At 42.0% G+C, this 17,664-nt stretch overlaps 1 protein-coding gene across 2 annotated transcripts in view; it reads right to left on the minus strand.

The window, feature by feature from the left end:
* The window catches only part of nlgn2a (neuroligin 2a), a 242,658-nt gene that overhangs the window by 73,064 nt on the left and 151,930 nt on the right, over positions 1–17,664 (minus strand). For both annotated transcript variants that reach the window (XM_042227759.1, XM_042227760.1), the window contains one exon: positions 9,821–9,970. In XM_042227759.1, the coding sequence (XP_042083693.1) occupies positions 9,821–9,970 (150 nt within the window). The remainder of the gene's footprint in view (positions 1–9,820; positions 9,971–17,664) is intronic.

A 17,664-nucleotide genomic window follows, 5' to 3' on the forward strand; every position in this document is an offset into this window, starting at 1 on the left:
TTTGGAGGTTTTCTTCCCACAGGACACAGAGCGACTCTGCTGTCCTGACTAGGATTGTAACTCGCTAAATGAGATGCTGTGAAGGGTTTACAATGGATGGATTAAGGAGCAAGTTGCCACAAGGGAGAGGCGATCTAAATAGGCCGCAGAAGTAGCAAAGCACTAACCAGGATAAAGGCGGGAGCTGCAGTCTGGGATGAAGGTAAGAGTGGAGTACATCTCACTAAATAAAGTGCTTTGAATTGTGGGTAAGATTAGAAAAGCAGTATAGAAACACTACCCAGGTTCAACACGGAGAACAATTTGACTGTCACCTGCTTCAAATATTTTTAGTCCTCGAAAGAGGATTTTTCCTTTTTTTTAAATTGGAAATCAGGACAAAATAGTTTTTTGCTCAACAGTAGACATTAGCCTAGCCTAGCAAACAACAAAAAGAAAAAGACTGAAGAGCGCGCTCGACTCCGTGATGCATGCATGCGATGTACAGGGTGGGCCATTTATATGGATACACCGTAATAACATGGGAATGGTTGGTGATATTAAAGTCCTGTTTGTGGTACATTAGTATATGTGAGGGGGCAAACTCCTCAAGATGGGTGGTGACCATGGTGGCCATTTAGAAGTCAGCCATCTTGGATACAACTTTTGATTTTCAATAGGAAGAGGGCCATGTGGCACATCAAACTTATTGGTAACGTCACAAGAAAAACAATGGTGTGCTTGGTTTCAACGTAACTTTATTCTTTCATGAGTTATTTACAAGTTTCTCTTTGTTCACAGCCATTGACATGTCGAAGAGGTTAACACGTGAGGAGCGGATCGAAATTGTGTTGATATCTGGTGAACGCAGTAACCGGTTCATTGCAGCAGATTTCAATGCAAGACACCCTACGAGACCACCCATCTCCCATGCTACAGTCAGCAAACTGCTTGCTAAGTTTCGTGAAACTGGTTCAGTGTTGGATTTGCCAAAATGTGGACGCAAGAAAACTGTCACTAATGAAGAAACATCAGTGGCTGTCCTAGCTTCATTCAGCAAGAGCCCACAGCGTAGCACTCGCCGCATGTCACTGGAGAGTGGCATTAGTCGAACATCCCTTCGGCGGATATTAGCTACTCACAAATGGCACCCTTACAAACTCCAGCTACTGCAGCATCTCAACGAGGATGACCCAGATCGGCGCACAGAATTTGCAGAATGGGCAAAACAAAAATTGGAACAGGACCCTCAGTTCACGCAGAAGATTTTGTTCAGTGATGAGGCAAACTTTTATGTGAATGGTGAAGTTAACAAACAAAACCACCGCTATTGGTCTGACACTAACCCACATTGGATGGATCCCTCCAAGACTGTTGGAACAACAAAAGTGATGGTTTGGTGTGGTATATGGGGTACAACGATAGTGGGTCCATTCTTCATCAATGGAAACCTCAAGGCCACTGGATATTTGAAATTGCTACATGATGATGTGTTTCCCTCTTTATGCACTGAAGCTGGCACGTTCCCTGAGTTTTTCCAGCAAGATGGTGCACCACCACATTATGGGTGCCAGGTCCGAGCATTCCTAGATGAACAGTTTCCTGGAAAGTGGATTGGTCGTCGTGGGCCAGTTGAATGGCCCCCAAGGTCTCCCGATCTGACCCCCTTAGACTTTTATCTTTGGGGTCATCTGAAGGCAATTGTCTATGGTGTGAAGATACGAGATGTGCAGCACCTGAAACTACGGATACTACTTGTGCTGGCATTTCTGGCATTTCTCCTGCGGTGTTGCTATCAGTGTGTGAAGAGTGGGAGAAGAGGGTTGCATTGACAATCCAACACAATGGGCAGCACATTGAACACATTTTATAAGTGGTGAGAAACTCGTAAATAACTCATGAAAGAATAAAGTTACGTTGAAACCAAGCACACCATTGCTTTTCTTGTGACATTACCAATAAGTTTGATGTGTCACATGGCCCTCTTCCTATTGAAAAAACAAAAGTTGTATCCAAGATGGCCGACTTCTAAATGGCCACCATGGTCACCACCCATCTTGAGGAGTTTGCCCCCTCACATATAGTAATTTGCCACAAACAGGACTTTAATATCACCAACCATTCCCATGTTATTACGGTGTATCCATATAAATGGCCCACCCTGTAGACAGTGTTGAGTGTATTGTAACAGCAATGACGTGTGAACCCTGCTTCCAGGTCCAGGTCCAAACTACTCTGTGTTTATTAAAGCTGTTGCTTTTTTTTTTTAACATGTTTTAATGCTTTGTATTCCTGCAGCAGTATATGAATGACTAACCTCGTATTGTGGATGGATTATCTCACTTGTTCTCCTGACTGAAGTTTGGAACATTTACAGCATCCTGCCATGCGATTGCATTTGTCCCTAACCATCAGGAAACCTCACATTAACTGTTATAGCGAGTCAACGCTAGACAGTTTAACTTAGGGTTATATATCCCTTTTTTTGCATGACAATTCTGTACGTTATACATCAAACCATTGTAACATAGTAACTTTAACCTTGGTAGGATGCAATGTGCTATGACTATCATCACAAGGTGGCATCTAGAAGCTGCTTGGTAACTGCTATTCAACAACAAATTCTGAATAACACCCTGTTAACAAGAGGCATCAGACCTGTTAAACATGCACTAAAAAAGCCTGCAAGAAGAGAAACTTTCAAAGCCACAGACAACTACAGCTGTCAGAGTGTTGCGTGGAACTAAGGTCCTGTAAAAACTCAGCTAGCTTTTAAAACACATCACAAGTCTGCCTTTGCCAAAGAGCTTCTAATATTCTCCAGTATGCATACATGTATATATACTTGATGGGGTGACCGTGGTTCAGGGGGTTGGGTAGCTCATCTTGTAACTGGAAGGTTACCGGTTTGAACCCCAGCTCTGTCTGTCCTGGTCGTTGTGTCCTTGGGCAAGACACTTCACCTACCACCTACTGGTGATGGCCAGAGGGGCCGATGGCACGATAAGGCAGCCTCGCTTCTGTCAGTCTGCCCCAGGGCAGCTGTGGCTACAACTGTAGCTTGCCTCCACCAGTGTGTGAATGTGAGAGTGAATGAATAGTGGAATTGTAAAGTGCTTTGAATGTCCTGAAAATTTAAATGCAATCCATTATTATTACTTGAGAAAAAAAAAGAGAACACTGATGACTGATGACAGAGGGATTTTGACTCAGTCTGCGCTCCAGATGGGTTAATTATTAATCGCGTTAGTCGTGATGACGGCGCGTTAACGCTCACAGCACTAAAAAATTGTAAGGTTGCCATTGGCTTCAAACCAGATGAAAGAGGTAAACCTAAGAATGTAACCAAAGCAGCGTGCCACTTGTGCAGACGTATAAAGCAAGCAAAGTACTCAAACACGACTAACTTGTATGAGCATGTACGTGTCCACCATCCGGCTAAGTATGATAGGCTATCACCAACTTCTGCACCTCGATCGACAAGCAGATGAGGTGGGGGCAGATGAAAGAGGGTGCTGTTACAACAGCACTACTATTCTGTTGACTGCTTCTATTAGCTCCATCATTATTAGCAAACTTACTCATGAGCAGATAAATAAATAAATAAATCGCCCTTGTAAATACAATCGCCGATGGCCTCAGCCTATCATCGATAGTCGTTATTTTCATCAAGTCGCCCACCCCTACCTGTGCCAAAAACATTTACTATACATTAAATGATTTGAATTTTATGTGTTTATGAGTTTTGACAACCAGATTCAAGTTCAGGAGCAGAATAAATTGCACTTCCTTTTGCTCTCCAGATACAGTATGGGCAAGGCATGTTTCAAAGACCAGCTTTAAGTCCTAATTAGCAGCAGTGCATTCCAATTAACTCAACTCCAGCTTTAATCATTTATATGATCAGGGTAATTAAATACATCACTACGTCGAAACCATACAGCACAGGAAACTTTGCGAGACCCAGACTAATTTGTGGTAGGCTTCGTAAACCAAGACCACAAAACTGAACTCTTGCACTGCTGACTGCAGCACCGGAAGGCTGCATCGCTGATGATATCGAATATAATCTCATACGAAGACGTCGGCCTGCGCAGAAACACACGCTGTTTCGAGTTTTCATATCACATGGCCACATCTAGCTTCTGCATCAATAATTCCTGCATCGCCCTTCCAAATCGACATGTCGGATTGCTGAAGCAAGAACACAAACAGCAGAAACCATCGCACAGCGTATCCACAGAGCAGACATTGATATGCATGACTGCATGCACCTACACGTGCCTGGTGCACACCACCTCTAAACACACAAACGCTCGCTTCTAACCCCACACTAGCTTTGCCTCTCTCTGTCAAAGGAAAATGCCATCCATCATGCAGGATGCATGGGGTGAAAGATTACTCACATTTCTCCCAATCATGGCCAAATTGCTCTGGATGGCTCTCATATTTGGGAGATGGCTGTGGCCGTCTCTTTGCATACAAATGACAAAGTCTCCCCCGCAATTTGCTTTCTCCTTGACTCAAAGAATGTGATGAGAGAGTTACAGACAGGGTGCAGGAAGAAGAAAATGCAGAATTGCAGCTGGAGGACTGGAAGGAGGGAGAGAGATGTAACATACAAGGACAGATAATTAAGTCCAACCTAATGCTCACGTCATTAGGTAGGGCGTGATACTCGGGGAGAATCTAATGCCGCTGCGACACCTGACTTATTTTTATCATCTTTGAAAACTACATTTGTAATCCACACATTTAAATGTCTTTTGTACAGGATTACTTTCATCTAAAAGTCAACACACCAGGTTCAAGCTGGCATGAAACAGCACTATGAATATCCTCAGTATGCAGAGCTATCATACAGCATTGCTCTATAAGAGTACTAACAGATATGTGACGCTGTCGTTGACCACATATAAAAAAACTATTTACATCTTACTGATAAAAACAAATCAAAGAGCGCTGGGAGCACGAATTAACAAGTTAACAAGCCAACAGTGTAGCCAGGTTTTAGTCTGGAGGTAGAAACCTAATGCCTGAAAAGTTACCAATCCCCTTGTTATGTTGAGAAAAACAGGAAACTAGCCTTTGCTTTCTATTCCCAAGTTCATCTAACCTGGAACTTTGCTAGAATTGCTTTTCCTTTCAGAAACAGGGTTTCTGCCAGTCTATTACAAGCTTGGTGGTCCATCTGGTCTAAACTGATCCACTGCTGGTCCTAAGCACTGTGGATTTTTTTTCATACATACACAAAAATATAAGCATTAAGCTGGCTAATATACAGCCATGGTTAAACAAAAGTACACACAATGATTGAAAAGCTCTTTTATTTAGTAACTGCTTTCTGTATGACTTTATCAATCTCTCACATGTTTGCTTGCTTTGATTATTAATGCCACGTAACAGACACACAGACTGATGGGCAATAACAACTGTTGATAAGGTTCCTCTGTGGCATTGTGGTAACACAAACCTGAATGCGCTTAACAACAAGCTGCCAAATTTTTCTTTTATAGTGGTCCTCACTCCTGATGCACTTCTAAGGAAGTCAAGGAAATCAAGTACATTTGTTTAGCAGGGCCTTGCTGCTTTTACCCTCTCAGTTCTTTTATTAACAGTGACAGTGTACTTCTACTTCTTCAACATTTTACTCAGTAGCCTGCTGTTGCCATTAGCTGTTAAAGCTATAAAAATAGCTCAAATAACTACATCAGTTTCAAAGGGAAAAAAGGATATGGCAAATATACTGTAATTTACAATGAGTTTAGCTGTTCAGATGATATTCGACTACCTCCAGACACAAATTCAGGACTAACAGAGGTAAGATGAGTAAAGTAAGCTAACTGTGATTTGGTGCTTCCTCTCCATTAAATGTTGTAAACATGAAATAAACTACCTGGTACCATGAGAAATACTAGCATGCTCCCATGTTTTTCTCAATCATTTCAATTTGACAGAAGAAAAAAAAGAAAATACCTTTTTCACACTTTTACAGTTGTGTCAGTCAGGTTAGCTAGCGTGATAGCACTCAGGATAGCCATGGCATTGCAGTAGTATTCACAATATTCTGTATGATAACAAGTGTGTGCCGGCTGCTAATGAGCACCACTTCACCTGCAAGCTAATTGGAGCTAATTACAGCTCCACAACCCTGGTGGCAGCACTTTTAGGAGGAGAATGACACTAGCGCTGACTCTAAACCACAGCGGCTAGATTTTGGCTAAAACTGTCACTCTTAACAAAGTAACAAACTCGTTACCAGCACTTTTCTGTAACAATTAACTTGATGAGAAGAATTACACTTTTATAGATAGCAGCAATCAACAATAACAAAAGCAACAAAAAAGCCTTTTAACAGTCCTTTAATAGATATTTCATATTGCATTCTGTTATTCACTGTAGCAAAAAATGCTGATGAATTCAATAGGGAAGCACTGAAAAGCAAACACTTTAGGTAATTGCATGCAAATGAAAATGTGTCACCGCAGTAAAGGCGGTTTAAATGCTCCAAAAACAACACAGCAACATCCTTTAAGAAAGAAACAAAACAAATCAAAGCCAGGCTGCCTATTTTAAAACAGCTTCCAGGAGCCCGCTCTCTCTTCGGCTAATGAAATATCTAAAGCACTTAGTTTCCTTTAGTTAGCACCTGCCTCCTTAGAGGCATGTTCCTCCTCTCCAAGCTAAATTACTTGGTCTCAGTGGAGCGAGACAGAGTGCGGTAACAAAGAGGAGAAGTCGAGTGTATTTCAAAAAAGGGATGACGCGCTCGTGCTGGAGAGCTGAGGTGGCAGACAATAGTGTGCTGGCAGATCTCACAGTGAACTGAGCAGACAGGTTACAGCGTGCTACACCGGGCCTGTAAAGCCACTTTAACCACTTTCCAAATCCCTCACTTTCCCTCAGTGCTGCCGCTGGTACTGACAGCTCAAAAGTGCATCATAACCAAACCTTCCCCTACCAAAATACTCCGCAAAGGTTTGTTTTTTTTTTTTGTTTTTTTTACAATGCCTACTCTCTGTGGAATGAATTATACATCTGCAAAACAGTCATCTGAAAGTTGGAGGTTCTGGGCGAGGGCGTGCAGTTAAAATGAGGAATTGTGAGGTGCATTTCCACGTCAGTAAAAATGCCACATCTGTATATGATTTGCATGCTTGTTCTCTTCTTCCAATCCTATGTTTAATAGACTTCCTGGCAATGCAGGACTCAGTGGCCAAATAAAAAAATAGGATGTATGGTGACAAGAGTACGAGAATTAAGTAAGTAAGCTAAAAGATCTCACAAAGCAACAAATCATGCCACCACATAATGAAAAAGCTGACATACTAAGTCACTGACTTTTATTATCAGTCTGAAAAGAGCCATTTCTAAGGCTTTAGGACTCCAGTATTGAAGTGACTGGCCTACCAAGATTCCTCCAAGAGTCTACTGATGACTCATCAGGTCACAAAATAACACAGAACAATACTTAAAGACCTGCAGGCTTCACTTGCCTCAGTCAAGTTCAGAGTTCATGATGCTACAAGAATCACACCAGCAGTCAAACATGGTGGTAGTGTAACGGTCTTGGGCTGTTTTGTTGCCTCGGGACCTGTTAGACTTGCCATAATTGAGGGAAACGTGAATTCTGCTCTGTATCAGGAAATTCTGAAGGACAATGTCCAACCATCATTGTGCTCTGAAGGTGTTGGTTGCATTTGGGTTATCCAAGTCCACCTCTGAATAGCTCAAAAAGAAACCAAACAAAATAAGATGCTTTGGTATCACCTTAAGCAGTCTGTTAATACTTTTCAGTCTGAATTATAACAATTCTACAAAGAAGAGTGGGCCAAAGTTCCTCCAAAGCACTGTGAAACATTCACTGCCGGTTATCACAAATACTTAATTGCAGCTGTTGATGCCAAGGATGGCACAACCAGTTATTAGGTTTAGAGGGCAATTACTTATTAACATAGTGCCGCAAGGATAATAAGTAAGCAAAAAAGAAAAAGAAGTCAGGAAGGGTGTAAACAGTTTTTCGCAGCACTTCAACTTTAGCTCTATGTAGACCAGTGTTTCCTAACCTTTTGGAGCCACGGCACATATTTCACATTAGAAAAATCACACGGCACACCACCAAACAAAAATGTCACAAAAAGGATATTGATCATTTTCCTCCTGCGCACCAGGCACAGTGGAATTGGTTTGGTTTGTCCCCAGTATACTTTTTTTGCTTTCTTTTGACCACTACTCATGCCAGGGCTTCATCTGGGTCGGAATTTTCTCCAGGATCCAGGTCAGACTGACTACGTTTTCTTTTCAAATATTTATCTATTTATTTATTACACGCTTTGTCGTCTCACTCACAGCATGACTATTATGTAATTTCTTCTTCGTCTTCTTCTGTTTTATTGGCAGTTGGCAACCCATTTAATGAGAGCAGGTAGTTGTACTGCCCTCTAGTGGAAGAGAAAATAATCAATCTGCCCGTTACTAATCAGGTTGAACCAGATAATCTTCCACGGCACACCTGATTATTTCTCATGGCACACCTATCCACAGTGGTTGGGAAACAATTATGTAGACAAATCTAGACACGATTTAAGGTAAGATTTATTTTTTTTTAATTTTAGGAGAAATCTAGTGCATATGAAGCCATGTGCTTCATTCCTCCCAACTTAAAATAAGTCACTGCTGATTATGGCTCCATATATGTCTTCGACCACATTTTTGAAAGTAAAATTCTTCTGATTAATACATTGCAAAACCATATCTACCTTCTCTTCTACCTGCTCTTCATTCTACTTATTCTGCGTTCTTCTATTTTATGAGAAAAGGGACCATGAGGCACGGTGGGATGGTGGTTAGCACTGTTGCCGCACAGCAAGAAGGTTCTGAATTCAATTCCACCACTAGGCCGGGGTCTTTCTGTGTGGAGTTTGCATGTTCTTATGTGGGTTCTCTCCGGGTACTCCGGCTTCCTCCTACAGTCCAAAGACATGCAGTTAGTGGGGATAGGTTAACTGATCAATCACCAAAGTTGTCTGTCTCTGTGTGTTAGCCCTTTAACAGACTGGCGACCTGTCCAGGGTGTACCCCGCCTCTCGCCCTATGACAGCTGGGATAAGCTCCAGCACCCCCCACGACTCTGAAAAGGATAAGTGGAAGCGAATGGATGGATGGATAAAACTGTGCACATCTTTATAAATTACAGTCCTCCTGATTCAACCTGGTTTAGACTTCAGCACTTAACCATAAACACTCAAGGAGTCTTTGCACATTTTTATACTTTGATCCTTCCAGTGCCATTGTATCAGGCTCCACCACAATACTATCCACAACTTTACCAAATGATCGTGATCTATCCTGGCACCATCACCAAGGGATACCATGGAAACTAAGCTTGAATTGTAACATTTTTTATTTCCTATTATTCACACTGCACACTGGGTAAAGACAAGCCAAACTTCCTTTCTGGTGTGTTTCAGCTGAACGAGTCTGGCTAGTGTCTTCATCTCAGCTCCCTCTGTTTCCAAGAAAGGGTTTACAATGCAAAAGTTTTGTAAAAAACAAAAACAAAAACAAAAAAGGCCATCGGTATTCAAAGAAAATTAAAGAATTACACAATCGGTGTTTAGACAGTGAGGGGAAATCTATAAGCAAGTGAGCTGTAACGATCAGGCCCTGGACTGGTTGTCATTACAATGATGGATTCTATTCATGTCACCCATCATCGACTCAGTTTAGAGAAAAGAAGAAACGTTCTTTTAGCTCAGCATTTGGGGAGATATGGAATATAAATCTAAGCTATTTGTTGGTGCAAATCTGTTAGCATGAAAAAGTCATGAGGGCCACTCACCGAGCACGCCGAGCCTGTAGTTCATGGTTACCACGATCACGTTGCCGTAGGCAGCGAGGACGCTGGCATCAAACATGTTTCCTGTGCCTTCCATGTAGGAGCCGCCGTGAATAAACAGCATCACCGGCTTCTTCCTGCGGTCACGGATATCTACATGCACAAACAGGGAAAAACAGAGTGTGAAAGAACAAAAAGTCAATGACTGCATTCACAGTTATGATTAGACATTGTGTTAGACCATAGTATATGGAACAAACTGCAGCGTGATGAAAACACAGCACTGGATCAGTGCTGCATTACTTCCTGCGGCTGGATGCCAACCTTTAAAAATGGGCTTGAGCTCATTTAGATTTCAGCCAATGATTCTAACAACAGGCAGTAACGAGAGGCGCCACCGTGAGAATCTTGTCAAATGTTTCCTGGTGATTAAAGCGAGAAAAAAAAGGCTTGAAGAAAATTACCAGCTACTGTAGTGCTTCACATTAGAGCCTGTCGTGCATCAGTCTTTACGTCACACTGAGGCCCAGATTGACTAAAACTGATGCAATTCCTAGCGCAGTGCAAAAGCATCTGTGTGTGCAACTGAAAATTGTTGGCAGCCTGAGGCAATTAGTTTCAACAGAGAATGTCCAGATAAATTCACAGAATATCTGCACAACAGTTCTTATGATGGGGTAGCTCAACGTGTTGGTGTCAGAGTTCACCCCAAAGAGCTCTCTGCTGCAGAGAAGAGATGTTTAACACTGTTCAAACAGCCACTCTCTAGTAAACACACTCAAAGCAATGTGGCACAACATACAGAAGGTAAAAAAGAAGGTACCAGGATGACACTAGGAAACATATCAAAGCCGGGCCCCAAAGGAGTGGAGCTGATGTCTGTATACTCCCCTCTGAAGAGCATTCAGTGCGCAATCAACACAAAATAAAAGGCCACTGGCTCTCAATATATCATGTGTGCAATAAATTTCCATAATTTCCTCATTTTATTTTGCACCTTGGAACTCGGAACCCCCATAAATGCAAATTTCAAGTCGCCTTGAGCTGCAGAGACAGCTATAGAAACCTATTTCTAGGTCAACTCCCCTGTGTGGAATCTCTAGAAGAACACAGTTTTCTTGGACGCTATCATTTTGCACTGGCACAAATTGTTGGTGGGTCCCGCCTGGAGGTGAAAAATGGAAAGATAGCTAAAAAGTTACCCATGAAAATGTTACGCAAGAACATTAGAAAACAAAGTTTAGCTCGAGAGTTGCTTCCCGTAAAGTTTTCTGTATTTATTTTACTGAAAATAAGTATAAATGTGCAAACTGGAGGCAGGATCTGTCTATCTGGTTGTTCAGTCTGACGTCACTAGCCGTGTCTGGACCTAAACTCCGCTGCAGGTCCATATATCAAACGATCACTATGGCATTACTGAGAGTTGAAAAACTGTCTAAAGTCTTTCATCTTTAATAAAATGATCAGCGTTCTGCTCTACCAGGTGTAACAATTGAGTTTAACATCCAGGCATCCATGAAAACGGAATTTATGACATTTAACGGAGTTAGAAGTTAGCAGGAAGTTAGCTCGCTAGCTTCTATCTAAATATAATATAGCATGTCCTGACTGCAGGGTTTTGGAAACAAAGTAAAACGTACAGCTCTGTTATCACTTCCAACATAAATGAAGACAGAAAACTAAACAGCAGTGACGTTTGTAGGGTTACTGAAGTTTGGCTAACTGGTATATAATGATGTGCTACGTGACCGCTAGCGACACAGCTATGTTAGCATAATATAAACAAGCTAACTTTTTTTCCACTGGATAAAAGTTAACGTGAGTGTTCTCGGTGGTCAGGAACAAATGTAATCGCATGGCTGGATGCTGTAAAAGGACCAAACTTCAGCCAGGAGAACAACTGAGATAATCCATCCACAATACGAGGTTAGTCATTCATATACTGCTGCATGGGCTGGGCTGTAGTTACATCCTAAGGTTTTAAAAACTGAGCTTAAATAAATGATTAGCGGTAATAAAAGCCGAGGGAGGTCAACAGGGATCACTGACTGTTTTAGGAGCTTTTTGAGATTAAATAGAAGAAAATACAAAACATTAAACATGTTAACAACACAAAAGCCATATTAAACGCAGACTACTTTAGGCCCGGAAGTAGGATTCGTCGCGTCATCACTGAACAACCGGATTATTAGCTATAGTGATTTAAACTAAGTTGTGGGGATAGGTTAATTGCCACTAGGTTGCCTGGACAACACTAACTTAAATAATAATGCTTAAAAATGTGAAAACAAGTACTTAAAAACATATTCTCTGCAATATATTGTAAACATGAATTTCTGAGGCAAGCTGAAGGTATTCAGTTAATGTAGACCTACTGTGTTATTTATTTCCTTATTTTCTCTTATATATAATATATGATGATATATACATATAATATACTGTTACAGTGGTGGATGCTCATATTAAACAAAAAATACAAACAATGACACAGTGATTTCTCTACCACTAGCTTGAGGCCTGCCTCCCAAACAGAACACTTCTTTGACCCCACCCACTTTCTGTTCAGATCTTTTGTTTGTAAAGGGTAGCCAATCAGAGGAACGTTGGAAAGGTAGCAAAAATGGTTAGTTTCAGACACTGGATGAACTGACAGGTTGCACCAAGACCTGGTAAAAGATGAATAAAGGCTATTCTGAACCATAAAACACTTAAAGCTACTCCAGTGGAGTCTAATTATAAAAATATGAAGCTGAAAATGAGCATAACAGGTGCCCTTTAAACTCTATGATTGCTCAGGGAAGCTATGATGATAAATTCTGGCATCCTCCACTAAGAAACTCATGCAGCTCATTTCAGAAAGCATCCAATGTTAGTCCTGAGAGTTTTCAGCATACGCCCTCTCCTGCAGCGCTGTGCGTGCACGTAGGACGGTCCCCGATGGGCCCTCGTTGGCCTTTGAACCAGTCTCCTAGCTGACTGTGAGCAGCGTCGCTCCTGCCTGCCAGGAGCCTACGGTAGCATATGGCACAGAAGACTCAGAGGAGTGGCACAGTGACAGCAGCCCCTGTTGGCTTCTGTTTGTGTGTCTGCGAGTGTGTGTGCGTGCAGGCCTGAGGATATGAGCAAACAGTAGTGGCGAATAACCACATAAATAACCACTACTGCATCTATTATAGAAGGCAGGAGAGATGGAGGGCGTGCAGCTCTCTTTGAAAGCTGCTTATATATATGTAGATGCCGTGTTAAGTACACAGACGTATGTAAGGTGGCTGCAAATGTAGCACCGTAAATCTCCAGTGATAGACTAGGGTGTCACAGACACATCCATACAGAGCTATGGCGCTAAAACCAGCGCATCAGTCAGGCAGACACACTCACACCGGCGAGAGAGAAATTCACAAGCAGTTGCAATGGAGAAGTCGCTATGGCAACTGCTCCACTTTGACTTGTTTCCGCCTCTCCTGCCTCTCCCTCTCACTTGGACAAAGTCTCATTGACTGTTGCTGTGGCAACATATTGCTGTCCTGCATGCCTAACCCCATGATGCCCTTCGCCGTGCTTCTACCTGCATGTCATTTCGTTAGCAGCGAATGACCACATGCGCACCTCCTACATGCATGTTTCTGCATTCTGCTGCAGGGGATGAAGAGCGACAGCCCCCGGCATCGAGGGACAGAATGCAGATGCACACGCACACAAACCCACAAGATGCAAACACACACACACACACACACGCACAAAGCAGACTGTCACAGTTGACCTGTAGACTCGGCGTCCACGGATCAGTTACAGGGCGAATCGTTGTGGCACAGTGACTGATAGGACCGAGGCCCTCAAGGGTAACAAGCTCTCCTCTCTTTCTCTGCCTTTCTCTGCCTCTGGCTTTGTTGTGTTTCTACCACAACTAAAGCTTAGCGTGCGATGCCCACAAATGGGCTGGTGGTTAGCTCTCCACCCTCAGCTTCCATACTTGAACCACATGTGGGTTGAAAAAAATTCAATCATTCATCAAAGCGTGCAATCATGCTTTAAAAATACTTTTTGCATAATTTGTTTCTCTTCAGCTATTTTGTTGACAATGTGAACAGGTGCTGCACGACAACAGAATGTCCCATACCATGGAGGCAGCTGGGGAAATGGGATAGTGTCCACGTATACATACAAAGCCTCGACAAATCCTTAACGTCCATGTTTATAATGGGCAGATGGTGAATACTCTCACACAGGCATGAGCTAAAGGAGGGGCTTAAAGCTGACTCATTTGTTTTACACTAACGTTTGCATGTTCGACTAAAGGAATTAAACGGAGTAGATTTATAAAACAGGTCAACACAGCCACTGTACGGGGCGACCGACTGAGGTTTACTCGCGCTTTGTTTCATGGCTTTTATGGCTTTTCAGAAGTGTGTGCTCCATCTCTGCTAAAGTATGTAAATATTTCCATTTCAACAGGGAACAAAATCATAAACTTTTTGCTCAACTGCCTTAATCTGATAACAGCTATAGGCCACAGCTGTTTAACAGCATTTGATATTTTTCATATGATTTGTAATACTTTTTCCGTATAAGCCCTCAGTGAGTTATGTAAGTAACCACCTACAGCTGGTGTATAATTCCAAATGATTATATGTGTATTTCAGACCATAGTAAAAAGTTTTTCTTGCAAATATCTTTAAAAAAAAATAGTAATTTTCATTTAATATTTCAAGGGAAAAAAGTAAAAAGTTCCAAGTTTCTATTTTTTCCCCTTTTTCCTCCCACAGCTGATCCACTTCATATCAAGTAAGACTTTCTGTGTTTTACTTTTAGCTTATTATTAGTTTGTAGCTTTTCAACTTCACATACAAATGATTTAGCATTAGAGGGACCTTTTGCTTATTTTAACCTCTATTTTTTAATCTTAGACTCTGCTAGAGTAGAGGGCGCAGCACTCCAGCTTTCCCTCTGAAATAAAATGTATTAACAGCCTGCTCTTTTCAGGGCCTCGCTCCCTTTATGGCAGCTTTTATCTGATTGGCCTTCCCTTGGAAACAGAGGGTTTGACGGCATATGGGAGAGAGGTCTCTGCTCAACGCTTTGCTCGAAGTTTAGCACTTGGCAGGCCGATATTGGCGAAACCATCCATCCATCCATTCTGTTCCACTTATCCTTATCAGGGCTGCGGTGGGGCTGAAGCCTATCCTAGCTACCATAGGGTGTGAGGCAAGGTGCACCCTGGACAGATCATCAGTCTGTCGCAGGGCTGACGCACTGACCATCTCTCACTCACACTTGTTAAGAATCCCCAATTAACCTAAACCCACTTACTGCATGTCTTTGGACTGTTGGTTTTCACAAACATGGACGTAATTATTTGAAACTCTCTCCCTGTATGGTCATGGCAAATACTTGAAAAATCTCTTAATAACGTAACATTTGCTTTTATGTCATTGTGGAATAAATGATGAGGGTCTTGTCTTCGCGGTTATTGTAGTCATTTTTGTACAAAAACTGAGAACCTTGAATATTTGATGGTTCAGCACCTCAAATGCAGGCCGACAGCTTAACAGTCTAAAAGATGTCAAACTCAAGGACAGGGCCAAACCCGTCCTTTAAGATCTCAGCAGGTTTTGGCCCTTCGGTGTGTACGCAGCAACACACACCACACCGCAACTTTGCTTTCACTGTAAACTAACAAATTAGCTGACAGAGAACGGCACGAAAAGGAAAGTTGAAGATGAAGGTAGACAATCTCAAGACAGGTGGGAGACAAGTGCATCTTTAAAGAGAGGCCCGTGTATCCATTTACTACGAGTCGATGTCTGCGTTCAAAGACACAATCTGCATTGTCACTTTGAATCCACGCAGCAGCCGAGATACAGAGCCAAGGATAAGAAACAGAGTCTTCAAAAAGTTGCTGAACCGAAAGAACACATGCAGCTACGACATCACGTGCGTGCTCGAGCCAAATCTCAAAATGATGATGCTGTAAACGGGACATGAATTTTGCAAAAAACTACAAAGTTTATTTTAATTTTTTGTGTGCAGCCAATTTCATGGCAGGACGCTAAGCTGTCCAGCATATGTAAACTACCTGATCAAAGATGTTTTCGTTTTTAATGAAATTTCTCAGGCAGCTGTTGGGTTGCCATGTTCAGTTCTCTGAAACAAGTAGTTGTTAGACGGCTGTATAGTAGTCGACTGTAATAAGGGCGCAAGATTTTTTTTTACTAAGTGAACGGATGGAAAAATACATTTTTTGCTGACTTTTGGGACTTGTTACAGGCTTCAGGTGGAGCAAATCACTAAAGGCAGAGTGGGATATCAAACACTGAAAATGTGAGTGTCAATAGGTTTAATGTGTCTGGATATAAAACCTAGATTTTTGAGATAATGCTGAAATTTCCTACTAATTTACTAACAGGATTCCTTCAGTCATTCCAAATAAACTATGAACAAATCAGTTATGGTGTTAGTTCAGATAGCCTGCAAAGTCATATTGAGTTCAAATCCAGTAGATTCACTGATCCCAATGTTAACCAACAGCTGATGGCTCAAGTGTTATTTGTCTGTGCATCCAGATGTGAATAGGGTGAGCAATTCTACCCACTTTAGCCTGCCCACACATGTTGTGTATCTCCAAGCCACTTGGCAACCCAACTCCTGTCCAGCTCCTCCTTTCATTCTTTATCTGACATACTGAGTATCGTACAGTGCTTAACAAATCTATTACACCACCCACCCAGTGTAAGGTTTGGGCCACAGCTGATCTAAATGAACAGTAAGGGTTTTTCCACCAGTATGTGCAAGCTCTGTAACTGAAATTATATTTTTAACGCTAAAATATTACTAATCATGTTACCTGTGAATTTTCAAATTTACTGTTTTATTAAAGGAACATATACTAAAGCACATTATTACTTTTTGAGTAAAGAAGAAGTCCAGTGTGCCAGCTCAACACACAAAGTATCACATCACCTGCCTTTGTTCAACAGATTACTGGCTACAAGACGTCTACAAAGCTGATACCTGCACCTGCATCGTGATGGTGTTAAGATATATTCACGATAAAGACGGTGTGATACATCACTAAGAATCGCCTTCCACTTTCCCAACATTTGGAGTCAGAAGCAGGCCAATTTACTGAGGTATTTTTACATTTACAGCTTGATAATGTGGCATGCAGTTCTTTCAAGTCATCCATGTCGACTCCTTGTCATGTAGAGTCATCATTTTATTCCCCCCTCCAGTGGGTTTTGGATACCCCCTCTATGTAAGTATCCTCTCTCCCCTGGTAGGATAATTAATATACTGATAAAAGCGGGACAATATCTGTCTTACTGAGTAGCCACTGAAGTCCGCTCATACAAATTTTGGGAGCTCAAGAGCAACATTTTCAAGCCTAACCACCGCATGATATATTATATCTTCAGCAGGCCTAGTATTTGGTCTCGGATGAATATAAACAAGTTATAAATAATTTTCCAAAGTCCTGAGGGACGTAGAAGGGGAGAAACTCAATATCCTGACAACTATATGACTCTCAAAGTGTGCAGTTCTTGCACCATCTCTCATTAACATAAATACACACACCTCCACCTGCTATTTTTCCCCGGGCGACCATAGATCAAGATCCATTCTCACGGGACAGCTAAACCCTGCGACTTGAAGGCAGAAACTGTCCCTTGCATCCTATAGCAGTGAAATACCTCACAAACTACTGGAATATGTTGCTAGTTAGTTGGGACAGAATATGAGATGGAGAAAGGATCAGTGCTGGCTCGCTACCACGAGTCTGTGCCCTCCACTGCACACCTGTACACCGACCTCTTCACCTTTATACTGGAAGGTCCTCTGCACCAACCCCC

The sequence above is a fragment of the Haplochromis burtoni genome, unplaced genomic scaffold (genome assembly GCF_018398535.1).
Source record: "Haplochromis burtoni strain Fernald_Lab_line unplaced genomic scaffold, NCSU_Asbu1 Contig_279, whole genome shotgun sequence".
NCBI lineage: Eukaryota > Metazoa > Chordata > Actinopteri > Cichliformes > Cichlidae > Haplochromis > Haplochromis burtoni.